This window comes from Panthera tigris, chromosome B2 (genome assembly GCF_018350195.1).
Source record: "Panthera tigris isolate Pti1 chromosome B2, P.tigris_Pti1_mat1.1, whole genome shotgun sequence".
Taxonomy (NCBI): Eukaryota; Metazoa; Chordata; class Mammalia; order Carnivora; family Felidae; genus Panthera; species Panthera tigris.
The window spans coordinates 123,823,181-123,843,087 of NC_056664.1; the positions used below are offsets into that span (position 1 = coordinate 123,823,181).

General features: G+C 43.7%; 1 protein-coding gene across 3 annotated transcripts in view; it reads left to right on the forward strand.

Annotated features, from left to right (window-relative positions):
• The window catches only part of ARFGEF3 (ARFGEF family member 3), a 179,714-nt gene that overhangs the window by 88,287 nt on the left and 71,520 nt on the right, over nt 1–19,907 (forward strand). For all 3 annotated transcript variants that reach the window (XR_006217888.1, XM_042987213.1, XM_042987212.1), the window contains 4 exons: nt 3,586–3,690; nt 4,575–4,908; nt 16,302–16,414; nt 17,200–18,110. Coding sequence is in view for 2 of the 3 variants with exons in the window: in XM_042987213.1 (XP_042843147.1) it covers nt 3,586–3,690; nt 4,575–4,908; nt 16,302–16,414; nt 17,200–18,110 (1,463 nt within the window). In the remaining variant the exon portion in view is untranslated. The remainder of the gene's footprint in view (nt 1–3,585; nt 3,691–4,574; nt 4,909–16,301; nt 16,415–17,199; nt 18,111–19,907) is intronic.

Here is a 19,907-nt window from a genome sequence, read left to right on the forward strand (position 1 = left end):
GTTCATGGGTTCAGGCCCCGCACTGGGCTCTGTGCTGACAGCTCAGTGCCTGGAGCCTACTTCAGATTCTGTGTCTCCCTCTCTCTCTGTCCCTCTCCCACTCATACTCTGTCTCTCTCTCAAAAATAAATAAAACATTAAAAATTTTTTTAAAAAACCTGGATGTCTCTAACATCAGCCCTAGGGACCTCCATCTGTAGAGTGACCATATGACCTAGTTTATCTGGGGGAGTCCTAGGTTATATCTGCTGTATTATTATAGAGATTCAATATTGGTATTTTCTAGGAAGTATTGGGACAAATGGAATTTTTTATGGATAAATATTTGCAATATTTATAACATTCCATGACTTAAAGTGGACTTTCATTGGGAAAAGTAATTCATGTGACACATACATGTTTTTTCTAGGATTTCTCATTAGTCATTGGCTTAAAGATGGCTTTAGGCATGTCATTATGAAGCCTAATGGTTTTTATAGGATTCTCATAGTCTTGCTTGGTTTTTCAATGCATTTCCCCAGTCATCATTCTGCCTCTGGAGCCTGTTCACCGTGTTTGAGTATAGTCTTTCGCCTCATGATTCCATTACCCCAAGATGAGGGTTCTGTTGCCAAGGACGCCGGGGTGCCGCATGCTCAGTGCCGTGTAAACGGAAGACCTGTAAGGCCACCTGGTCAGATAGGACCATGCTCTTGGCTGCTTTCAGTCTGGTGGTTCTGTTTATTCTTCTTGTCAAGTTTTCACGCCTTTTACAATTTCTTCTGATTTTTCTCCCTCAACTCCTCTTATTTCTACTAGCTAAACTTCTTATTCTCCCACCTTCTAAATACCCTCTTCCTCCGAAATCACACTATGGCCACCACTTCCCCTCAACGACCATTTCCAAAATCAACGCCCGAATACCTCGCAGGGCTTTCGCTCTGTCAGGGTATGTATTCATGATATGTTCAGTCTCGGGGGAGGATTCACAAAACGCGTCCAGGTACACAGAACAACTCACATGTCTTGGAGATGCGTTATTCATAGAATTCTGTATTAGGCACGTCGAGTTACATGGTGCTTTTTAAATCCAAGAGTTTTTGGAAGGATAATTGGGCTCATAAAGATATGTATTCATTCTTTGCCTGTTGGTCTCCGACCAACCTCTCCCTACCCCCCTCTCTTCCCAGTACCGAGTGTCAGAGAGGGCTCTACACCAAAGCATTCTCAGAACCATTGAGGCAAGGCCAAGTGTTCGTATCATGCATTTAATTCCATTCTACTTCTCACACAATTACTTAATTCCCTCTCTCCTTTTTCTAACTAAATTTGAACCACCTCAAAGGGAGGTAAGGTCAAAATGACTGATAATTAAAAAAAAAAAAAAAAAAAAAAATTAAGAACTCCGGAGATCAGAACATGCCGTCAGATTACCCTTGCAGGCGCCTTGCCGGGAAGGGTGGTTGCTCAGCCTTCACGGCCCACTGGCCCACTCACAGGAGTTGCTCCCCATGGATCTTGAGCCTGGGAAGAAATTCAGAGATGAGCAGCAAATGAAACCCAGCCAACACTCAACCTGCCAGCCATGAAATGCTCAAACAGAAGACCAGGCCAAGGGACCCACCACCCTCCTAAGTGGGCAGATTGTTCCTTGTGTGTTTTGAAAGAGTTGGCTGGTTTCTGGGCTTCTCTCTGCCTTGTGCTTTTCACATATTTGTGTGTCTACGGTCAGACAAATAAGAAACGCACACACTGTGCACACGCATATGTGTATCTAGCAAGGGGCGCGTGTGGAATTTGCTTACATTTCAGACAGCTCCTTTAATGACGTGACTCACGTGAGGCACGGGCACCCGTTTTTCCAGACTGTCGCAGCCCACAGAAAAGCTGCCTCGTTCGGTCTCCAAGGAGACTCCCAGGCCAGTTACCTTGGCAACGCATCCTGTCTGTCATGGGGTCTGATTACTTGAGCTTGCGATATTGCTGTGGCACACTCTGTAGATGCTCACAGGAGCCTTGACTGTCCAGACAAGTCCTCCAAGACCCTTTCTGATCTGACCCCTGCCACCACTCGAGTCCTGCCTCTTGCTGATGGTATCTTCATTCTTCGCTCCAACCACAGACTACCACCACCCTCTCCCCTGTGCTCTACACACACCGTCTCCCCCACGCTGCCAGGCAAGACTCCTCCTTGAACTTCAGGTCTCCGTGAAGATACCACTTCCTTTAGAAATTCTTTCTGGATCTTTCTAAGGATTCGATGCCACTCCTGTGCTCTTGTTAGAACCTTGTGTTTAAATCATTCACCTGTAGCACTTCCTCCACAGTGCTTTACCCACTTGTGTACTTGTCTCTCTAGTCTCTTGTCTCTCTAGTCTAGTCTAGACTCTAGAGAGTCTCTAGTCTCTTCTAACGAAGAATGCGCTCTTCCTGCCAGGAACGAGGTCTTGCTCAGAAGGGTCGGGAAGCGTGTGGGTGTAGGAGTATGGAAACCGAAAGTCCTGACCTGGCCCCAAAATGGCTAAGTATGTCTTGCCTTTCTTATTCTTCCTCCAACCACCACCTTCCTCTTGGCAAATGGTAATAAGTTTCGTGGAAACTCAGCCTTTACCCATCTCTTCTTCCCCACTTAGGGGGTGTGGTAGAGTACATCCAAACATGAGCGGAGTTCCCTTCTTCAGGATAATGGCATTAGTATTCGGATTACTCACTATCTGAATCATTGCACAGTTCTCTTTGGACAAGGAGATGATCAGAGTTTGCTGTAAAGGGCCGCATACTGCCTCTGCCTCTGCTCACTGTTCATTTCTGTTACTGTTTTATAACCTTTAAAAACATGAAAATCATGTCTGGTTCATGAGGCCGCCATGGGCAGGATTTTGCCTTTGGCGTATAGCTCGCCAGCCAGCTTGATATCAATTTTGCAGAGACCGATCGCCAAGGTATCTAACACAGCGCTTGAACCAGGGACCCACGGGCCCCTCTCTTGCAATCCTTGCTCTTGGATCTGTGCAACCTTTCTCCCTTTGACAGTTGTGTGTGTATGTGACCTTCTGGAGTTTGCGACTGGTGCTAACTTCTCTTCCTTCCTGTCTCAGGGTTCTAGTCTGCCTGTCCCTGGTCTTGCCTTTCCCTGCCACCACCAGCCCACCCCCCCCCCCGCCGCCACCGTCCTGGGAGTTATATGAACTGAGGGCACGAAGCTTCCTTTTGGCATTTATTTACTTTATGTTATGAGAAAAGAGACACAACCAAAAGATTTTTCAAAGCAAGTTCCTCCTTTTTTTTCTGACCATTCCCTTCCAGGATTCCAGGATTCTTGAATGAATTCTCTTCAAAGTATCATATGTCTGTAGTAAATATGTGCTTGAACATTAAATTCTTCCTGATTCCGGTTCTGATGTATGTTCTGACGTACCAGGGGTTTGGACTCCCAACGTATAACTTTGGAGGGGGATACAATTCAACCCATAATGCCGACCGCCCCCCCCCCCAAATTAAGACTTCTCTAACGCCTGCTATTTTTCCAAGCGTTTCCCATGCATCACCTTTTCAATTTTGCCCTTACCTGGCATGCGTCTGCACGCTGATTTTGTTCTTCCGTAGCGACCAGCAGCAGCTACAGCTCCTGTACTCCGAGTGCATCCTGTCCGTGCTCAGCAGCTCCTCCCCCTCCATGCACCTGCACAGAGGTTTCACAGACCTGATCTGGTGAGCACCCGTCCTCGCACCCCCCAACCCCAACTCGAACGTTCTCCCCTTCTAGCCGTGCGTGTGGGTCCCCTCCCATGGCATCCGTGACCTACTGGTCATCTCGCCCGTGGGCACGTGCTTTAGAAAGCAGGGAAATTGTTTTGCTTGCATGCACTAGACCAGGATAGAGAGAAGCTTATGATTTTTTTTTTTTTTAACAAAATAGGTCTCCAGGGCCCTCTTGCATTTTGTTGACACCACGGGATCATGAGACTCAGGAAGGAGGGGATTGTTTTCTAGGTTACCGGTCTATCCTAAAAGTATGCGAAGGCACCAGAAGGTTGCACAGGGGGGCAAGAGCGACTGAGTGTTATTCTTAGCCCTTCCGTGGTACATTCTCCATCTCAACGTGCAGACGAGTCACTTAATTATAGCCAGAGGTACACACAAGTGACAGGGCCCGCAGGCAGCCAGCTAGTTACTGTGGGTTCCGGGGCTTTTCCACAGGGAGGAAATCGAATGATGTGACAGTACCATGTGTCAGAATTTCAAATTAACTTCTGAAATTAGAAGTAGAAATAATTTTGTTATTTATAGTAAAATGAGTCACTCTGACGAAGCCATTTAGCATTTTGAGTCTGTTTCTTTACGTAAGACAGTTTCTTAATACTTCTCCTGGGATTTTCTTTAGTCAATTCTGCCTGGAGTTCCGAGAAAAAGTATTCTCTTCGTATACCTAGAAGTGACGGAGAGACGCCGAAAACTGAGGCAGGACATTAGCCAAAAAGAGGGGCAGTAAAGAACCCAACTCGTACTAGCCATTTTTGTGGCATCAGGGTAAAATTCACAGTTTATCATTTCGGCTTATCGCAGAACGGATGTTTCCTCCTGTGTCTTCCCAGGAAGAACCTTTGCCCTGCTCTCATCGTGATCCTGGGGAATCCAATTCATGACAAAACCATCACCTCCGCTCACAGCAGCAGTGCTGGTGCGGGCATCGAGTCGGACTCTGCATCTCCGGGAGTTTCCGACCACGGCCGGGGGTCGGGCTGCTCCTCCACGGCGCCAGCCCTGAGCGGGCCGGTGGCTCGGACCATTTACTACATCGCGGCCGAGCTGGTCCGGCTGGTGGGGTCGGTGGACTCCATGAAGCCCGTGCTCCAGTCCCTGTATCACCGGGTGCTGCTCTATCCGCCACCCCAGCACCGGGTGGAAGCCATCAAAATCATGAAAGAGGTAAGGAGGCCCCGAAGAACGCCACCGCGCTGGCCAGATGGCGGGAGGCGTTATCTGCACGTTGTGTCTTATACGCAGAAAGCACTCGGAAAATGTTTGCCAGGCACCTGCTCAAACTTACTTGTTACTACGTGGTATCCAGTAACGGGCAGCGTCTTTAGGACGGGGGCGTGTATCCATGTGTTGGGAGCCCGGGGAAGGAGGGGTCGATGGGTGCTGACCGATGCAAAGCCATTGATAACTCAAGCTGCAGGCATCTGACTGGGCCCCAGGCTGATTTCATCCCGTTCCCTTAGGTGCTGTTTGTGCAGCTATATGTGTTTATTCCCTTTTGCCAAAATTGGATTTCCAAGTGATTTTCTACTCATGTTGTATATTATCCAAAAACAAAACAAAACAAAACAAAACCATTACTAATCTCTGACTATTAAAAGGAATCCCTTTGCCTCATTCCTTCTTAGGCCTCATATCCCAAACATCATGACCCCTGTGAGAAGGTAAAGATTGTCCAGCTTGTAATAGCCATCCCCATGTGCTCCTTCATGGTTTTGAGGAGGAATGAGGGTTATTGTGAAGGTTACTTCAAATAAGAATTTCTCTGCTGTCTCTCAACCAAAAAGAAAAGAGATCACATTTTTGTATTTGTGAACGTGTTCGTTGCCTTTGCTTTTGGTACCTACACCAAAACAACAACAAACCCAGAGTAGCAAATTTCCCTTGTTGATGATTCATTTATTTAAAGTAATATTTGCTACTCATCAGTTTCTCAAAAGCTTAATTTAAAAAGCCTCTTGGTGTTGCTTTAACAAGATTTGATTGTAATGAACAATGGAAAGTTCTTAATATTTCTAGAAATGAAGGAGTGATTCAGATCTAATTGTGGTTACGAAAATCTATGAGCACACAATAATAACCTTTTAATCCTTACCTTCTTTAGGCCCAGCACTTCATATATATTATCTCTAATACTCTTGATAACTTTTGGATGTTGTATATCAACTTTACTAGTGAAAAATGTTATTTCTTTTCCCTATCACAGCTTCAGGCAATACAAACAAAGGGTCAGCTTTAATAACTGATCAGTCCCAGGTTGACGAACACAATACAGCTTTGGAGGCGAGTGAGACTAGACTAGTTTCTCACCACCAGCTTCCTTGGGGACCCAGCCCTACCCTTGTTAAGTTTATAAACAGGGGAGCAGAATGGGCTTTCTCTGAATAGGCAGATCTTCAAGGGGAAGAGAGAGGAAGAGGCTGGCTACTCATGTTCAGCTCCCGCTACATTCACCAGTGAGATCAGACTCCCCCTCCTCAATTAGGAGGAAGTGAGAGAGAGAGGAGAGAGGTCCAGAATTTTATTCCACTGAATGTTCCTCCCCGTAGAGACACGATGCCAGAAAAAATGAATTTTCCCTCCCGCAAAGAAACTGAGGCTTCAGAGTCAAATGATTTGCGCAAGGTCCCAAGGAAAGAGAAAGGGTATACACCCCGGTCTGTCTGACCTGAATGAAACCCAAGGTCTTTTCCTACAGTGCACTTACTACCGTACTTGACTTTGATACTGCAATGCAAATGATTCTAGGAGCCCCCCTTCCCCTTCTGGCTCAGCTACCCCCTTCTTAAGCCTCAGTTGAAGAGTCAGAGTTTGGATCCTCTCTCTGCCACTCCCCAGCTAGGTTATAGTAGCTAAAGCGTTTAACTCTGAGCCTACAGTTTTGTATCCGTGCCTAGTAGTAATATTCCAAAGGTTCAAAATGCCATACGGTTTGCATCGGTACTCTGCAAGCATAAAGGGCCAGACAGACATTTGGCATGCTTATTGCTTTCCTAAGGAAAAGCAAACACATGTGGAGGCTGGAACTCACTCTTCCTCATGACCTCCTGCCTAGAGTGGGGCTCTAATTGTAGCTCTGCTCTCCGCCGGCTGCCTGTTTCCTTCCTTTTGTCCTTCTGGACTTAGACTTCCCAATCACCACTGTTAACAGTTTCTTTTCGGGCTCTCATGGCTCCTGTTGCCTCTTCCATCAAGTCTGAATTCCTCTGCCCCGTTGCTAGACCCTTCTGTCGTCGTCCTCATTTCCCATCATCACCCTCGTTCCACCTGACCGACCTTGCTCCGTTCAGCTCCCAGGCTCCTGCTTCCATTCAGACTCCCCTCCCGTCTCCCCACGGGCCATTCCACTTAGCATCAAGCAGTTGATTGAAATGTGCCAGGCACAGCTGGCACTGCATGTTAGTTGATTTACAAACTTTCTTACGAAGGTAACATTACTCCCAGTTTCTCGGTGGGGAGGCTGGGCCTCCATGAGTCGAAGTTACTTGCCCAAAGTCCTTGTGAGTAGCAGGGCCGCCCCATGAACCGGGATGTCCTAAGAACAGCTCTCTCTGCCGTCAAAACCCTCCTCCTTCACACTGCTGCCTCCCCAAACCACTACTTTTGCTCTTCTCTAAATTCCCTCATTTAGCAATTAATTGTACGTCCCATCCCACTGAACGTTTCCACATGGTGCAAACTTCTTCTCAAATACGTTTTTGTATCCGTTGCTCTCCTGTGTTCCCTCTCCCCACCCCCAACCCGGTATCCAACACTGCAGTGCTTGAATCCGAATAAGTGCTCGATAAATTTTGACTGAATGACAGATGGCCCTGAAGACAGACTATCTTCAAAGACAGCGTTTTGTAAGCAGCAGCAACCTTTCTTTCCCACTCAGGGTTGACCGGCACTGGGGTTGTGGCTGCTTATGGTGGATCCACTTGATGAGTGAATGCTAAGTAAATACATTGCATACGGGGTCTGGAGGTGTCTACATGTATTTTACATGATCATTTCTTTACGACTGCAGAGGAAGTATGTTTTCCCCTTCTCATAGATTTTCTAGCTTCCCAAGATTATCTTACAGGGCGAGCCTGGAATTAGACACCAGCGCCTAAATAGCATGTCCAGACGGTGCTGCCCCATGGAGCACAGCAGACTGACGTGGGCCAGGTTATTGTGACAAGTGGGACCTCCGCTCGCTATGACAACCAATAATTGGGGGAGGTTGGTAACCTGGAAACCAAAATGTGCAGTCTGTGCACCCAAAGAAAACCACTGGGCACCCAGAATGTTTGCTTAGCCTATCGGAGTTTGAATGCTTGGTGTGTTATTTCCCTGTTCTCTTTGTAATTTGTCACTCTGCCATATGCGCTGTGCGCCCATTAATCAAAGACAGGACATTTTGTTTTTCGAAGCACATTCTCTTTCCTGTTTCTGCTTTCCCCCAGAATGAACAATGATCAATAGTACACCTTGCTTCCTTTTCTCTCTCCCATGGTCGGGCTTCAGAAGGAGTTCCCTAATCTTTAATCAGACCTTTGACATCCCAGCCACTTGACATCACATCCCTCATTCCCACCGCAAGAAGCTGGGATTAAACGTGTCTTGCCTTTCTTCAAGCAGTTGTTGAGGGTTCTTCAGAAGCGTAATCACTCAGTGCCCTTTCCCTCCAGATTTGGAAACAACTGAGAAATAAACACAAGATTAATGTGGGAATTAAATATTGTCATCTAATTTGTTACTGGTAAGGTTAGATTCAAGAATGTAATAAGATCCAAAAAGAAAGTGAGATTCCCCACAGCCATGCCCCTGAAATGGCTTACCTTTGTATCAAGGGATGGGAACAGCTAGAGGCACTTGGACCCCACCAGCTTCACTTGGATGCAGGCCTGGCAGGTAACGTGAGAGAGAGTGGGGGCAAGGGGGGAGAAGAGGGAGGAGACTAGGCAGGTAGGAGAGGGAGAAGAGTGGGAGAGGAAGGAAAAAAAAGGGAGAGGAAAGGAAAGGGAGGGAAAGGGGGGAGGGAAACTTGACTCTTTCAATGTCAAAAAAATAAGGGACGCTTGGGTGGCTCAGTTTAGTATTGGAGTTGGGCTCAGGTCATGATCTCATAGCTCAGCTCCTGGGTTTGAGCCCCATGTTGGGCTCTGTGCTGACAGTTCAGAGCCTGGAATCTGCTTCAGATTGTGTGTCTCCCTCTCTTTCTCTGTCCCTCCCCCACTGGTGCTCTGACTCTCTCTCTCTCTCTCAAAAATAAACATTAAAAAAAATTTTCAAAAAACTAAAATGTCAGTACTCCCCAAAACAATCTACATATTCAGTGCAATCCCTATCAAAATAATACCAGCATTCTTCACAGAACTAGAACAAACAATCCTAAACTTTATATGGAACCAGAAAAGACCCCGAATAACCAAAGCAATCTTGAAAAAGAAAACCAAAACAGGAGGCATCACAATTCCAGACTTCAAGCTGTATTACAAAGCTGTCATCATCAAGACAGTATGGTACTGGCACAAAAACAGACTCAGATCAATGGAACAGAATAGAGAACTCAGAAATGGACCCACAAACATATGGCCAACTAATCTTTGACAAAGTGGGAAAGAATATCCACTGGGATAAGGACAGTCTTCTCAGCAAATGGTGTTGGGAAAACTGGACAGCGACATGCAGAAGAATGAACCTGGACCGCTCTCTTATACCACACACAAAAATAAACTCAAAATGGATGAAAGACCTAAATGTAAGACAGGAAGCCATCAAAATCCTAGAGGAGAAAACAGGCAACAACCTCTTTGATCTTGACCACAGAAACTTCTTACTTGACATGTCTCCAGAGGCAAGGGAAACAAAAGCAAAAATGAACTATTGGGACTTACATCAAGACAAAAAGCTTCTGCACAGCAAAGGAAACAACAAAACTAAAAGGCAATGGGAGAAGATATTTGCAAATGATGTATCAGATAAAGGGTAAGCATCCAAAATCTATAAAGAACTTACTGAACTCAACACCGAAAAAACAAATAATCCAGGGAAGAAATGGGCAAAAGACATAAACAGTTTTCCAAAGAAGACATCCAGATGGCTAACAGACACCTGAAAAAATGCTCAACATCCCTCATCATTAGGGAAATACAAATCAAAACCACAAGGAGATGCCACCTCACACCTGTCAGAATGGCTAAAATTAACAACTCAGGCAACGACAGATGTTGGTGAGGATGCAGAGAAAGGGGAACCCTTTTGCGCTGTTGGTGGGAGAGCAGACTGGTGCAGCCGCTCTGGAAAACAGTATGGAGGTTCCTCAAAAAATTAAAGATAGAACTACCCTGTGACCCAGCAATTGCACTACTAGGTATTTATCCAAAGGATACCAAAATGCTGATTTGAAGGGACACGTGCATCCCAATGTTTATAGCAGCACTATCAACAATAGCCAAAGTATGGAAAGAGCCCAAATGTCCATCGACTGATGAATGGATAAAGATGTGGTACATATATTTAATGGAATATTACTCGATCAAAAAGAATGAGATCTTGCCATTTGCAACAATGTGGGTGGAACTAGAGTGTATTATGCTAAGTGAAATAAGTCAGAGAAAGACAAATATCATATGATTTCACTCATATGTGGAATTTAAGATACCAAACAGATGAACATAAGGAAAGGGAAGCAAAAATAATACAAAACGGAGAGGGAACAAACCATAAGAAAGAACAAACTGAGGGTTTCTGGCAGGGTTGGGGGAAAGGCTAAATGGGCGAGGGACATTAAGGAGGACCCTGGTTGGGATGAGCACTGGGTATTTTTTGTAAGTGATGAATCATTAAATTCTGTTCCTGAAAAAAAGGTAAATATATTTTGATTAAAAAAAATAAAATGTGTAGAGAAAAGTGGAAGCTTCATTTCTTTGCCTCCAAGAGAGTAGAAGTTCCCAATTTCTGGGGTCGAAAAGAAATGTAGAAGGGGAGAGGGAAAGAGAAGTGCCCCTTAAGATACAATTTTTTCTACTTAATATACCTTTTCCCATGAGTGTAAATCACTTTGAAAATAATGGACATAGTGATTGAAAGTCTTTTCCAATGCACTTAACCCAATCTTTTCCTGAATTAGCCTCAAAATAAAATTTTGTTTAAAGACATCTAACACATGGAAATAATAACTAATTAAACTGAACAGTAATGAAAATTCTATATGTGAAAACTTGTAGGATGTAGCCAAAGCACTATATACAAGGGCATTGATAGCTTAAAATGCTTATATTGAAAGTTAGGAAGCCTACAATTAATATTCTAATTCTCCAAGTTAGAGAGTTGGGAAAAGAAGAGCAGATTTAATTCAAAGAAAGTAGAAAAGAGGAAAAATAAAGAAGATAAAAGCAGAAAGTAATGTGATAAAAAGCAAATATAGTGGATCACTAAAGTGAAAAATATCAGGGCTCTAAAAAAACTGAGGAAATTGAAAAACTCTTGATAAAAGCAATCACAAAATCCCAGAATAGGTAAAAACAACTAAATAGAAATAAGAATGAAAACACACTTGGAACTATAAATGTTAGGAACGTTAAAGAAATCAAGGTCTAATAAGGCCACTGATGCCAGTAAATTTGAAAATTTAGATAAAATAGATAAATCCCTGGGAAATAACATAGCCTTTAACAAGCTGAGAAATTGAGGACCTAAATAGTTCTAGAAACTTTTAAAAAATTGAATCAGTAGTTAAAAATCGTTCCATAAAAAAAATAAATAAATAAAAATAAATTTCAAAAAATTAAAAAAAAAAATCACTGGCCCCATACAACTTTAAAAACAAGTTATACCAACAGTTAAGGAATGGATAGTTCCAATAATATGTGAACTTTTCCAAGGAATAGAATGAGGGAATACTCCTCAACCCATGTGATTTTTTAATTTTTTAAAAGTTGTTTTACCTTTTGATCCCCTTCATCCATTTTTTCCATCCCCCCACCCCTCACCTCTGACAACCACCAATCAATTTTCTGTAACTATGAGCGTGATCTTTTGTTTATTTTTTTGTTTGTTTTTCAGGATTCTACCTATACGAGATATTATACAATATTTGTCTTTCTTTGTCTGACTTGTTTCACTTAGCTTAATACCCTCTAGTTTCATCAATGTTACCACAAATGGCAAGATTTCATTCTTTTTTATGGCTGAATAGTATTTCTCTGTGTGGGGGGGCGGGTATGCAACATCTTCTTTGGATTATCCACTTATCCTTTGAGAGATACTTAGGTTGTTTCCATATTTTGACTATTATAAATAATGCTGCAATAACCATGGGGGTACATGTATCTTTTTTGAATTTGTGTTTTCATTTTCTTCAGATAAATATCCAGAAGTGTAATCGATGGATTGTATGGCAGTCTATTTTAATTTTTTGAGGAACTTCCATACTGTTTACCATAGGGGCTGTACCAATTTACATTCCCACCAGCTATGCACAAGGATTCTTTTTTCTCCACATCCTTGCCAACACTTGTTTTTTCTAGTCTTTTTTTTAAGTTTATTTATTGAGTGAGAGAACACATGCATGAGTGGGAGAGAGGCAGAGAGAGAGAGAGGGGGAGAGAGAGAATCCCAAGCAGGCTCCATGCTATCAGCACAGATCCCGATGAGGGGTTTGATCCTGTGAACCATGAGATCATGACCTAAACTAAAACCAAGACTCAGATACTTAACTGATTGAACCACCTAGGCACCCCTAGTCTTTTTGATAATAGCCATTCTAACAGGTCTGAGGTAGTATCTCATTGAGGTTTTGATTTGTATTTCCCAGGTGGTGATTGATGTTGAATATCTTTTCATGTGTCCATTGGCCATCTGTATGTCTTCTTTGGAGAAATGTCTACTCAAGTCCTTTACCCAGTTTTAAAATTGGATTGTTTGGGTTTTTTTTATCTTTTTATTGAGTGATAGGAGTTCTTTCTGTATTTTGGATATTAACCCCTTATCAGATACGTGACTTGCAAATACTTTCAGTATGTGGCCTTTTCATTTTGTTGATGGTTTCCTTTGCTGTGCAGAAGATTTTCAGTGTGATGTGGTCCCACATGATTATTTTTGCTTTTGTTGTTTTTACTTGGTATCAGATTTTATTTATTTTTTTTTATTTTTTTTTAATGTTTATTCATTTTTGAGACAGAGAGAGACAGAGCATGAACGGGGGAGGGTCAGAGAGAGGGAGACACAGAATCTGAAACAGGCTCCAGGCTCTGAGCTGTCAGCACAGAGCCCGACGCGGGGCTCGAACTCACGGACCACAAGCTCATGACCTGAGCTGAAGTCGGCCGCTTAACCGACTGAGCCACCCAGGCGCCCCTGGTATCAGATTTTAAAAATCATCTGCAAGACTCATGTCAAGGAGCTTACTGCCTATGTTTTCTTCTAAGAGTTTTATGGTCTCAAGGCCTACATCCAAGCCTTCAATCCATCTTGAGTTAATTTTTGTGTATGGTGGAAGACAGTTGTCTATTTTCATTCTTTTGCTTGTGGCTGTCCAGCATTCCAAGCACCATTTGTTGAAGGGATTGTCCTTTTCCTATTGTATATTCTTGCCTCCTTTGTTATATATTAATTGACATATACGTATAGACTTATTTCTAGGCTTTCTATTCTGTTCTTTTTGATCTATGCGTCCGTTTTTATGCCAGTGCCATAATGTTTTAATTACCGTAGCTTTGTAATAAAGTTTGAATCAGGGAGTGTGATGGCTCCTGTTTTTCTCTTTCTCAAGATTGCTTTGGCTATTCCAGGTCTTCTATGGTTCCATACAAATTTCAGGATTGTTTGTTCTGTTTCCATGAAAAATGCCATTGGAAATTTGGTAGAGATTGCATTGAATCTGTAGATTGCTTTGGGTAGTAAGGGCATTTTAACAATATTAATTCTTTGAATCCATGAGCACAGAACATCCTTCCATTTATTTGTGTCATCTTCAATTTATTTTATTAATGTCTTATAGTTTTCAGTATACTGGTCTTTCACCTCCTTGGTTAAATTTATTCTTAGGCATTTCCTTATTTTTTAATGCCTCATAAATAGGAGTATTTTCTTGATTTCTCTTTCTGATAGTTCATTAGTGTATGGAAATGCAACAGATTTTTTTTATATGCTGATTTTGTATCCTGCAAATTCTCTGAATTCATTTGTTAGTTCTAACAGTTTTTTAAAAGAGTCTGTAGGGTTTTCTATATATAATATCATGCCATCTGCAAATAGTGACAGTTTTATTTCTTCCTTTCCAGTTTGGATGCCTTTTACTTCTTTTTCTTGCCTGATTGCTGTAGCTGGGACTGACGATACTATGTTGAATAAAAGTGGCAAGATTGGCATCCTTGTCTTGTTCCTGATCTTAGAGGGAAAACTTTTGGCTTTTTACTGTTGAATAGGATGCTATTTGTAATATATGGCCTTTATTATGTTGAGATACATTCTGTCTCCACCCACCTTTTTGAGAGTTTTTATCATAAGTGGATGTGGAATTTTGTCAAATGCTTTTTCTGCATCAATTGAAATTATCTTCTCATTTTGTCCTTCATTTTGTTAACGTTGTGAATCACTTGACTAATTTGTGGCTCAGTCACTTGAACCGTCTTTGCATCCCTAGAATAAATCCCACTTGATTATGGTATATGATCCTCTTAATACGTTGTTGAATTTAGTTTGATCACATTTTATTGAGAATTTTTGCATCTATGTTCATCAGAGATGTTGACCTCTCATTTTCTCTTCTTGTGGTGTCCTTGTCAAGTTTTAGTATCAGGGTAATGGTAGCCTCATAAAATGAGTTTGAAAGAGTCCCCTCCTGGGGCGCCTGGGTGGCTTAGTCAGTTAAGCATCCAACTTCAGTTCAGGTCACAGTCTCATAGCTAGTGAGTTCGAGCCCTGCATTGGGCTATGTGCTGACAGCTAGGAGCCTGGAGCCTGCTTTGGATTCTGTGTCTTCCTCCCTCCCGGCTCCTCTCCTGCTCATGCTCTCTCAAAAATACATAAACACTAAAAAAAAAAAAAAATTAGAAAAGAATCCCCTCCTTTTCTGCTTTTTGGAAGAGTTTGAGAAGGATTGATATTAATCCCTTGAATGTTTGGTAGGATTCACTGGTTAAGTCATCTGGTCTTGGACTTTTGTTAGTTGGAGGTTTTTGATTACTGATTCAATCTCCTTACCAGTAATTGATCTATTCAGATATTCTATTCCTTCATGATTCAGTCTTGGTAGGTCATATATTTCTAGAAATGTATTCTTTTCTTCTAGGTTGTCCAATTTGTTGACATATCATTTTTTTTTAATTTTTTTTTAATGTTTATTTATTTTTGAGACAGAGAGAGACAGAGCATGAACAAGGGAGGGGCAGAGAGAGAGGGAGACACAGAATCAGTAACAGGCTCCAGGCTCTGAGCGGTCAGCACAGAGCCTGACGCGGGGCTCGAACCCACGGACCGTGAGATCATGACCCGAGCCGAAGTCAGACGCTTAACCGACCGAGCCACCCAGGCGCCCCTGACATATCATTTTTATAAGAGTCTCTTGGAGTCTTTTGTATTTCTGTGGTATCAGTTGTACACCTCTTTCATTTCTGATTTTATTTAAATCTTCCAGTTTTTTTTCCTGGTGAGTCTAATAAAAGTGTGTCAATTTTATCTTTCCAAAGAATCGACTTTTAGTTTAATTGATCTTTTCTGTTGTTTTTTAGTCTCTATTTCATTTATGTCTGCTGTAATCTTTCTTATTTACTTACTTCTACTAACTTTAGGCTTCACCTGTTCTTTTTCTAGTTCCTTAAAGTGTAATGTTACATTATTTGTTTGAGACTCTTCTTATTTTTTTGAGGTAGGCATTTACTGCTTTAAATTTTTCTCTTGAAACTGCTTTTTCTGCATCCCATAAATGTGGGGGTGTTATATTTCCATTTTTGTTTGTCTCAAGGTCTTTTTTAATTTCTCTTTTCGTTTCTTCTTTGACCCGTTAGTTGTTTGGTAGCATGTTGTTTAAAATTCACATATTTGTGAATTTCCCAGTTTTCCTCATGTAATTAATTTCTAGTTTCGTGCCAATGTGGTCAGAAAAGACTCCTGATATGATTTCAGTTCTCTTAAATTTAAGACTCGTTTTGTGCCCTCCCATAAGATCTATTCTGGAGAATGTTCCGGGTATGCTTGATCAATCCAGTTTGCAGCTAGCCGGCTCCGATAGCAAAGTGAGACAAAGAGAGTAGAGGGAAGTTAAATTAGAGGCCATTCTCACTAAAGAACGTAGATACAAGTGCTTTATTGTTCTGTGCTATAAAAGTTTTTGAAACGACCCCTTCGAGAATTTGCTTTGTCTAAGCCAGTCCTGAACTGAGGACCTGGGAACCCTATGTGTGTTCTGTGACAAGATGGATACTTAGATCAGTTCTATTAAGATTTGTAGTTCTAAACAGTTGTGGGGTTTTTTTCGAGTGTGTCAATCAATAGAGAGCATACATGTCTCTTTGAACTCACAATTTTAAGACCTTGTGCTTTTTTACGGTGTTCACTTTACTGTTATTTTTTTCCCCCTTTTCTTAAAGCTACTTGGGAGCCCACAGCGCCTCTGTGATTTGGCAGGACCCGGCTCCACTGAACCAGAATCCAGAAAAAGATCAATTTCAAAACGAAAGTCTCATCTGGATCTTCTCAAACTGTATGATACATTCCCCTTTTCCACCTACTATTGCTTGGCGAGCGATGCTTCTCTGAATACACTTGACCTTGCTTTTAAGTCCCTGAAATTTTTATGAATCTGCCTTATGTGGAATGTTATTGTTCAATAATGTCCCCGCAAGCTATATGAGAAGTCTTATCTCAATGTATTACAATCCTGTAGCTTTCCATATTGTCATACTTAAAGTAAACGCAATGTACAGAATGAAATGTACAAAAATTATCCATTGGGGTTACGTTGGGGAAAAACATTTTGAATTCCAGCACTATAGCTGTAAGATTCCTTTACTTGCCGCTTCCCTAGAAAACTGAACATCATCTAATTTGCAGTTGTTGTATTCACCTGCACCTGTTCCGGAATATATTGGTCTTATAGAGGATGTCCTCATTATCATAGAGCCATTATAACTGTTTGCTTTCGGGGGAAAAAAAAAAAAAAACGAACATAATCCAAAAGTGAGATTATGCAGTGCCTGTCCTTGTGGAGATCACAAACTCCCATCCGGAATTTTTGTGCGTCTCCAGATAAACCAGCCAACCAAGAGTCAGTGTGATTCAAGGTGGGCCACTTCACCTGGAGGTTTTCCTCTGCCAGCCGGAGCATGTTTGTTTCATTTTACTTTTTGCCCAGACCATTTCACTTCATGTAGAGCAGAGGATCTGTTTTGCATACTGCCCTGCTCACCAGACTCACCCGCCTTGTTCCTTCTGGAGCATTCTCCCACGTTGCCTATGCTGATGTTGTTTTCTCCCTCGAACCCTTAGCATCATGGATGGCATGACCGAAGCGTGCATCAAGGGCGGCATCGAGGCGTGCTATGCGGCCGTGTCCTGCGTCTGCACCTTGCTCGGGGCCTTGGACGAGCTGAGCCAGGGCAAGGGCTTGAGCGAAGGCCAGGTGCACCTGCTCCTGCTGCGCCTGGAGGAGCTCAAGGACGGGGCCGAGTGGAGCCGGGACTCCATGGAGATCAACGAGGCCGACTTCCGCTGGCAGCGGCGCGTCCTGTCCTCCGAGCACACGCCGTGGGAGGCGGGGAACGAGAGGAGCCCGGACATCAGCATCAGTGTGACCACGGACACGGGCCAGACCACCCTGGAGGGCGAGCTGGGCCAGACCACGCCCGAGGACCGCTCCGACAACCACAAGCACAGCCTCAGGTCGCCGGCGCAGCCGGAGAGCAGGGAGACGCTGAGCAAGGCGCCGGAGCCCGAGGCGGTCGACCAACCAGACGTGGTCCAGAGGAGCCACACGGTGGCTTACCCCGACATAACGAACTTCCTGTCGGTGGACTGCAGGATGAGGTCCTATGGCTCCCGGTACAGCGAGAGCAATTTCAGCGTAGACGACCAAGACCTCTCGCGGACCGAGTTCGACTCCTGCGACCAGTACTCGATGGCGGCAGAGAAGGACTCGGGCAGGTCCGACGTGTCGGACATCGGGTCGGACAACGGCTCCCTGGCCGACGAAGAGCAGACCCCTCGGGACTGCCTGGGCCACAGGTCCCTGCGGACTGCCGCTCTGTCCCTGAAACTGTTGAAGAACCAGGAGGCGGACCAGCACAGCGCCAGGCTGTTCCTGCAGGCCCTGGAGAGCCTCCTGCCCCGCCTGCTGGCTCTGCCCAGCGTGGAGGAGGTGGACTCGGCCCTCCAGAACTTCGCCTCCACCTTCTGCTCAGGTTCGTGCAACAGGCTCCTGCCACAGTGGGTAAGCGTATTCAGAGCGTTCGGCCTGGCTGGGAAATTGCCATCCTGCCTTAGGTTCAGGTGCCCAGAGCGTCTTAACGGCTCTTGGGGTTTCTTGTATTGGAAGAGAGCAAAGGAACGTAAGACGCACGGGTGATGGTTTGTTTGAATCTAGGCAGTGGATGGCTGGAATATTCGGAGGTTGATAGATGTACGTGGTGCAGAGCAACGAATAAGAGGACTGCATTCTAGAAAGCTCCTGCTGACTGAGACAAAATGACAATCTCTGACTCTCAGAACATCGAGTTCTTAGCATGCTTCTACACCTTAGTGTCTAAAAATCATGAAGTGGGGCACCTGGGTGGCTCAGTGGGGTAAGCATCCGACTTCAGCTCAGGTCACCGTCTCATGGTTTGTGAGTTCAAGCCCCGCGTCAGGCTCTGTTCTGACAGCTCGGAACCTGGAACCTGGAACCTGCTTCAGACTCTGTGTCTCCCTCTCTCTCTCTCTCTGCCCCTCCCCTGCTTATGCTCTTTCCCTGCTCTCTGTCTCTCTCTGTCTCTCTCTCAAAAATAAACAAACATTTAAAAATCACAAAGCAATGCACTTTTGGTATATCAATTTGTAAATTTATTATTTATTTATTTTGAAAGAGCAAGAGTGCAAGCGGGAGAGGGACAGAGAGAGAGAGAGAGAGAGAGAGAATCCCAAGCAGATTCCTTGCTGTCAGCACAGAGCCCCTCAGGGGGCTCAGTCTTCACAAACAGTGACATCATGACCTGAGCTGAAATCAATAGTCAGACACTTAACTGACTGAGCCACGCAGGCGCCCCTGTAAACTAATTTAAAAGAGGCCTTGGATCAGATGCAGGCTGTCCTCCCAATATAGTCTGAATTCCCCTGAACTTCCAGCATCTGATCATGGCGTGGTCTTTCTGGAGACCAGCCCCCATCGGGGAGTCCACCCAGAGTTGCCTCAGGCTTTACCCAGGGACTAGAAGACGTCCCTAGTATTCTTGTCACTTAGCCATTTACAAGTGTTTTAGGAATCAGGATGGGGTGAAAGACAAATATCAGAACAAGAGATGCATCGAGTGTTCATGTCACTTAGGAAATTGTAAGGATTTTAGGAGCTTTGTGCCAGGAAACAGGCACAGACCAGTATATATATTTTCTATCCTCTCACAGTACTACAGAAAGAAAGTAATGGGTGCAAAACATTTATGGGAGGAATAACTGAGTGCCTGACTCCTGGGTGGTCAGCTGTGTCTTCCCCTGACATTCAAGGGTCTCTTGACCACAGACGACTGAGGTGGCTGGACCCTGCTGGGCTTGTGCTCACATAGAAAGGACTAACCCTGAGAACAAACCCAGAACTGCTACAAAACAAGATCACCATTTGTGCTTCCATCACTGAGCCTTGAGCATGTGTTTGTCATTGCCCTTACCACATTTATCAGAGTTATTTGTGAATGCATCCACCTTTCCCTCTCTGAACTTTCAGCTCCTTGAGCCCTCCAACCATGTCTAACTCATTTTGATCTTCCAACAAAGAACATATCACACACACACACACACACACACACACACACACACACACACACACACATATATTCTAGCCCAGTTACTGGAACTTGGTAGAAGCTGACTGCTGTGTCGTTAAGAAGTAGCTTAATAAGTATCTCTAAGAAACTGACTAGACTGTCCTTTGTCAAAAGGACACAAAAAAGACACTTTAATCCAGGTGTATCTGAGGAAGGACACTTTTTAATATAAGAATGATCCAAAGT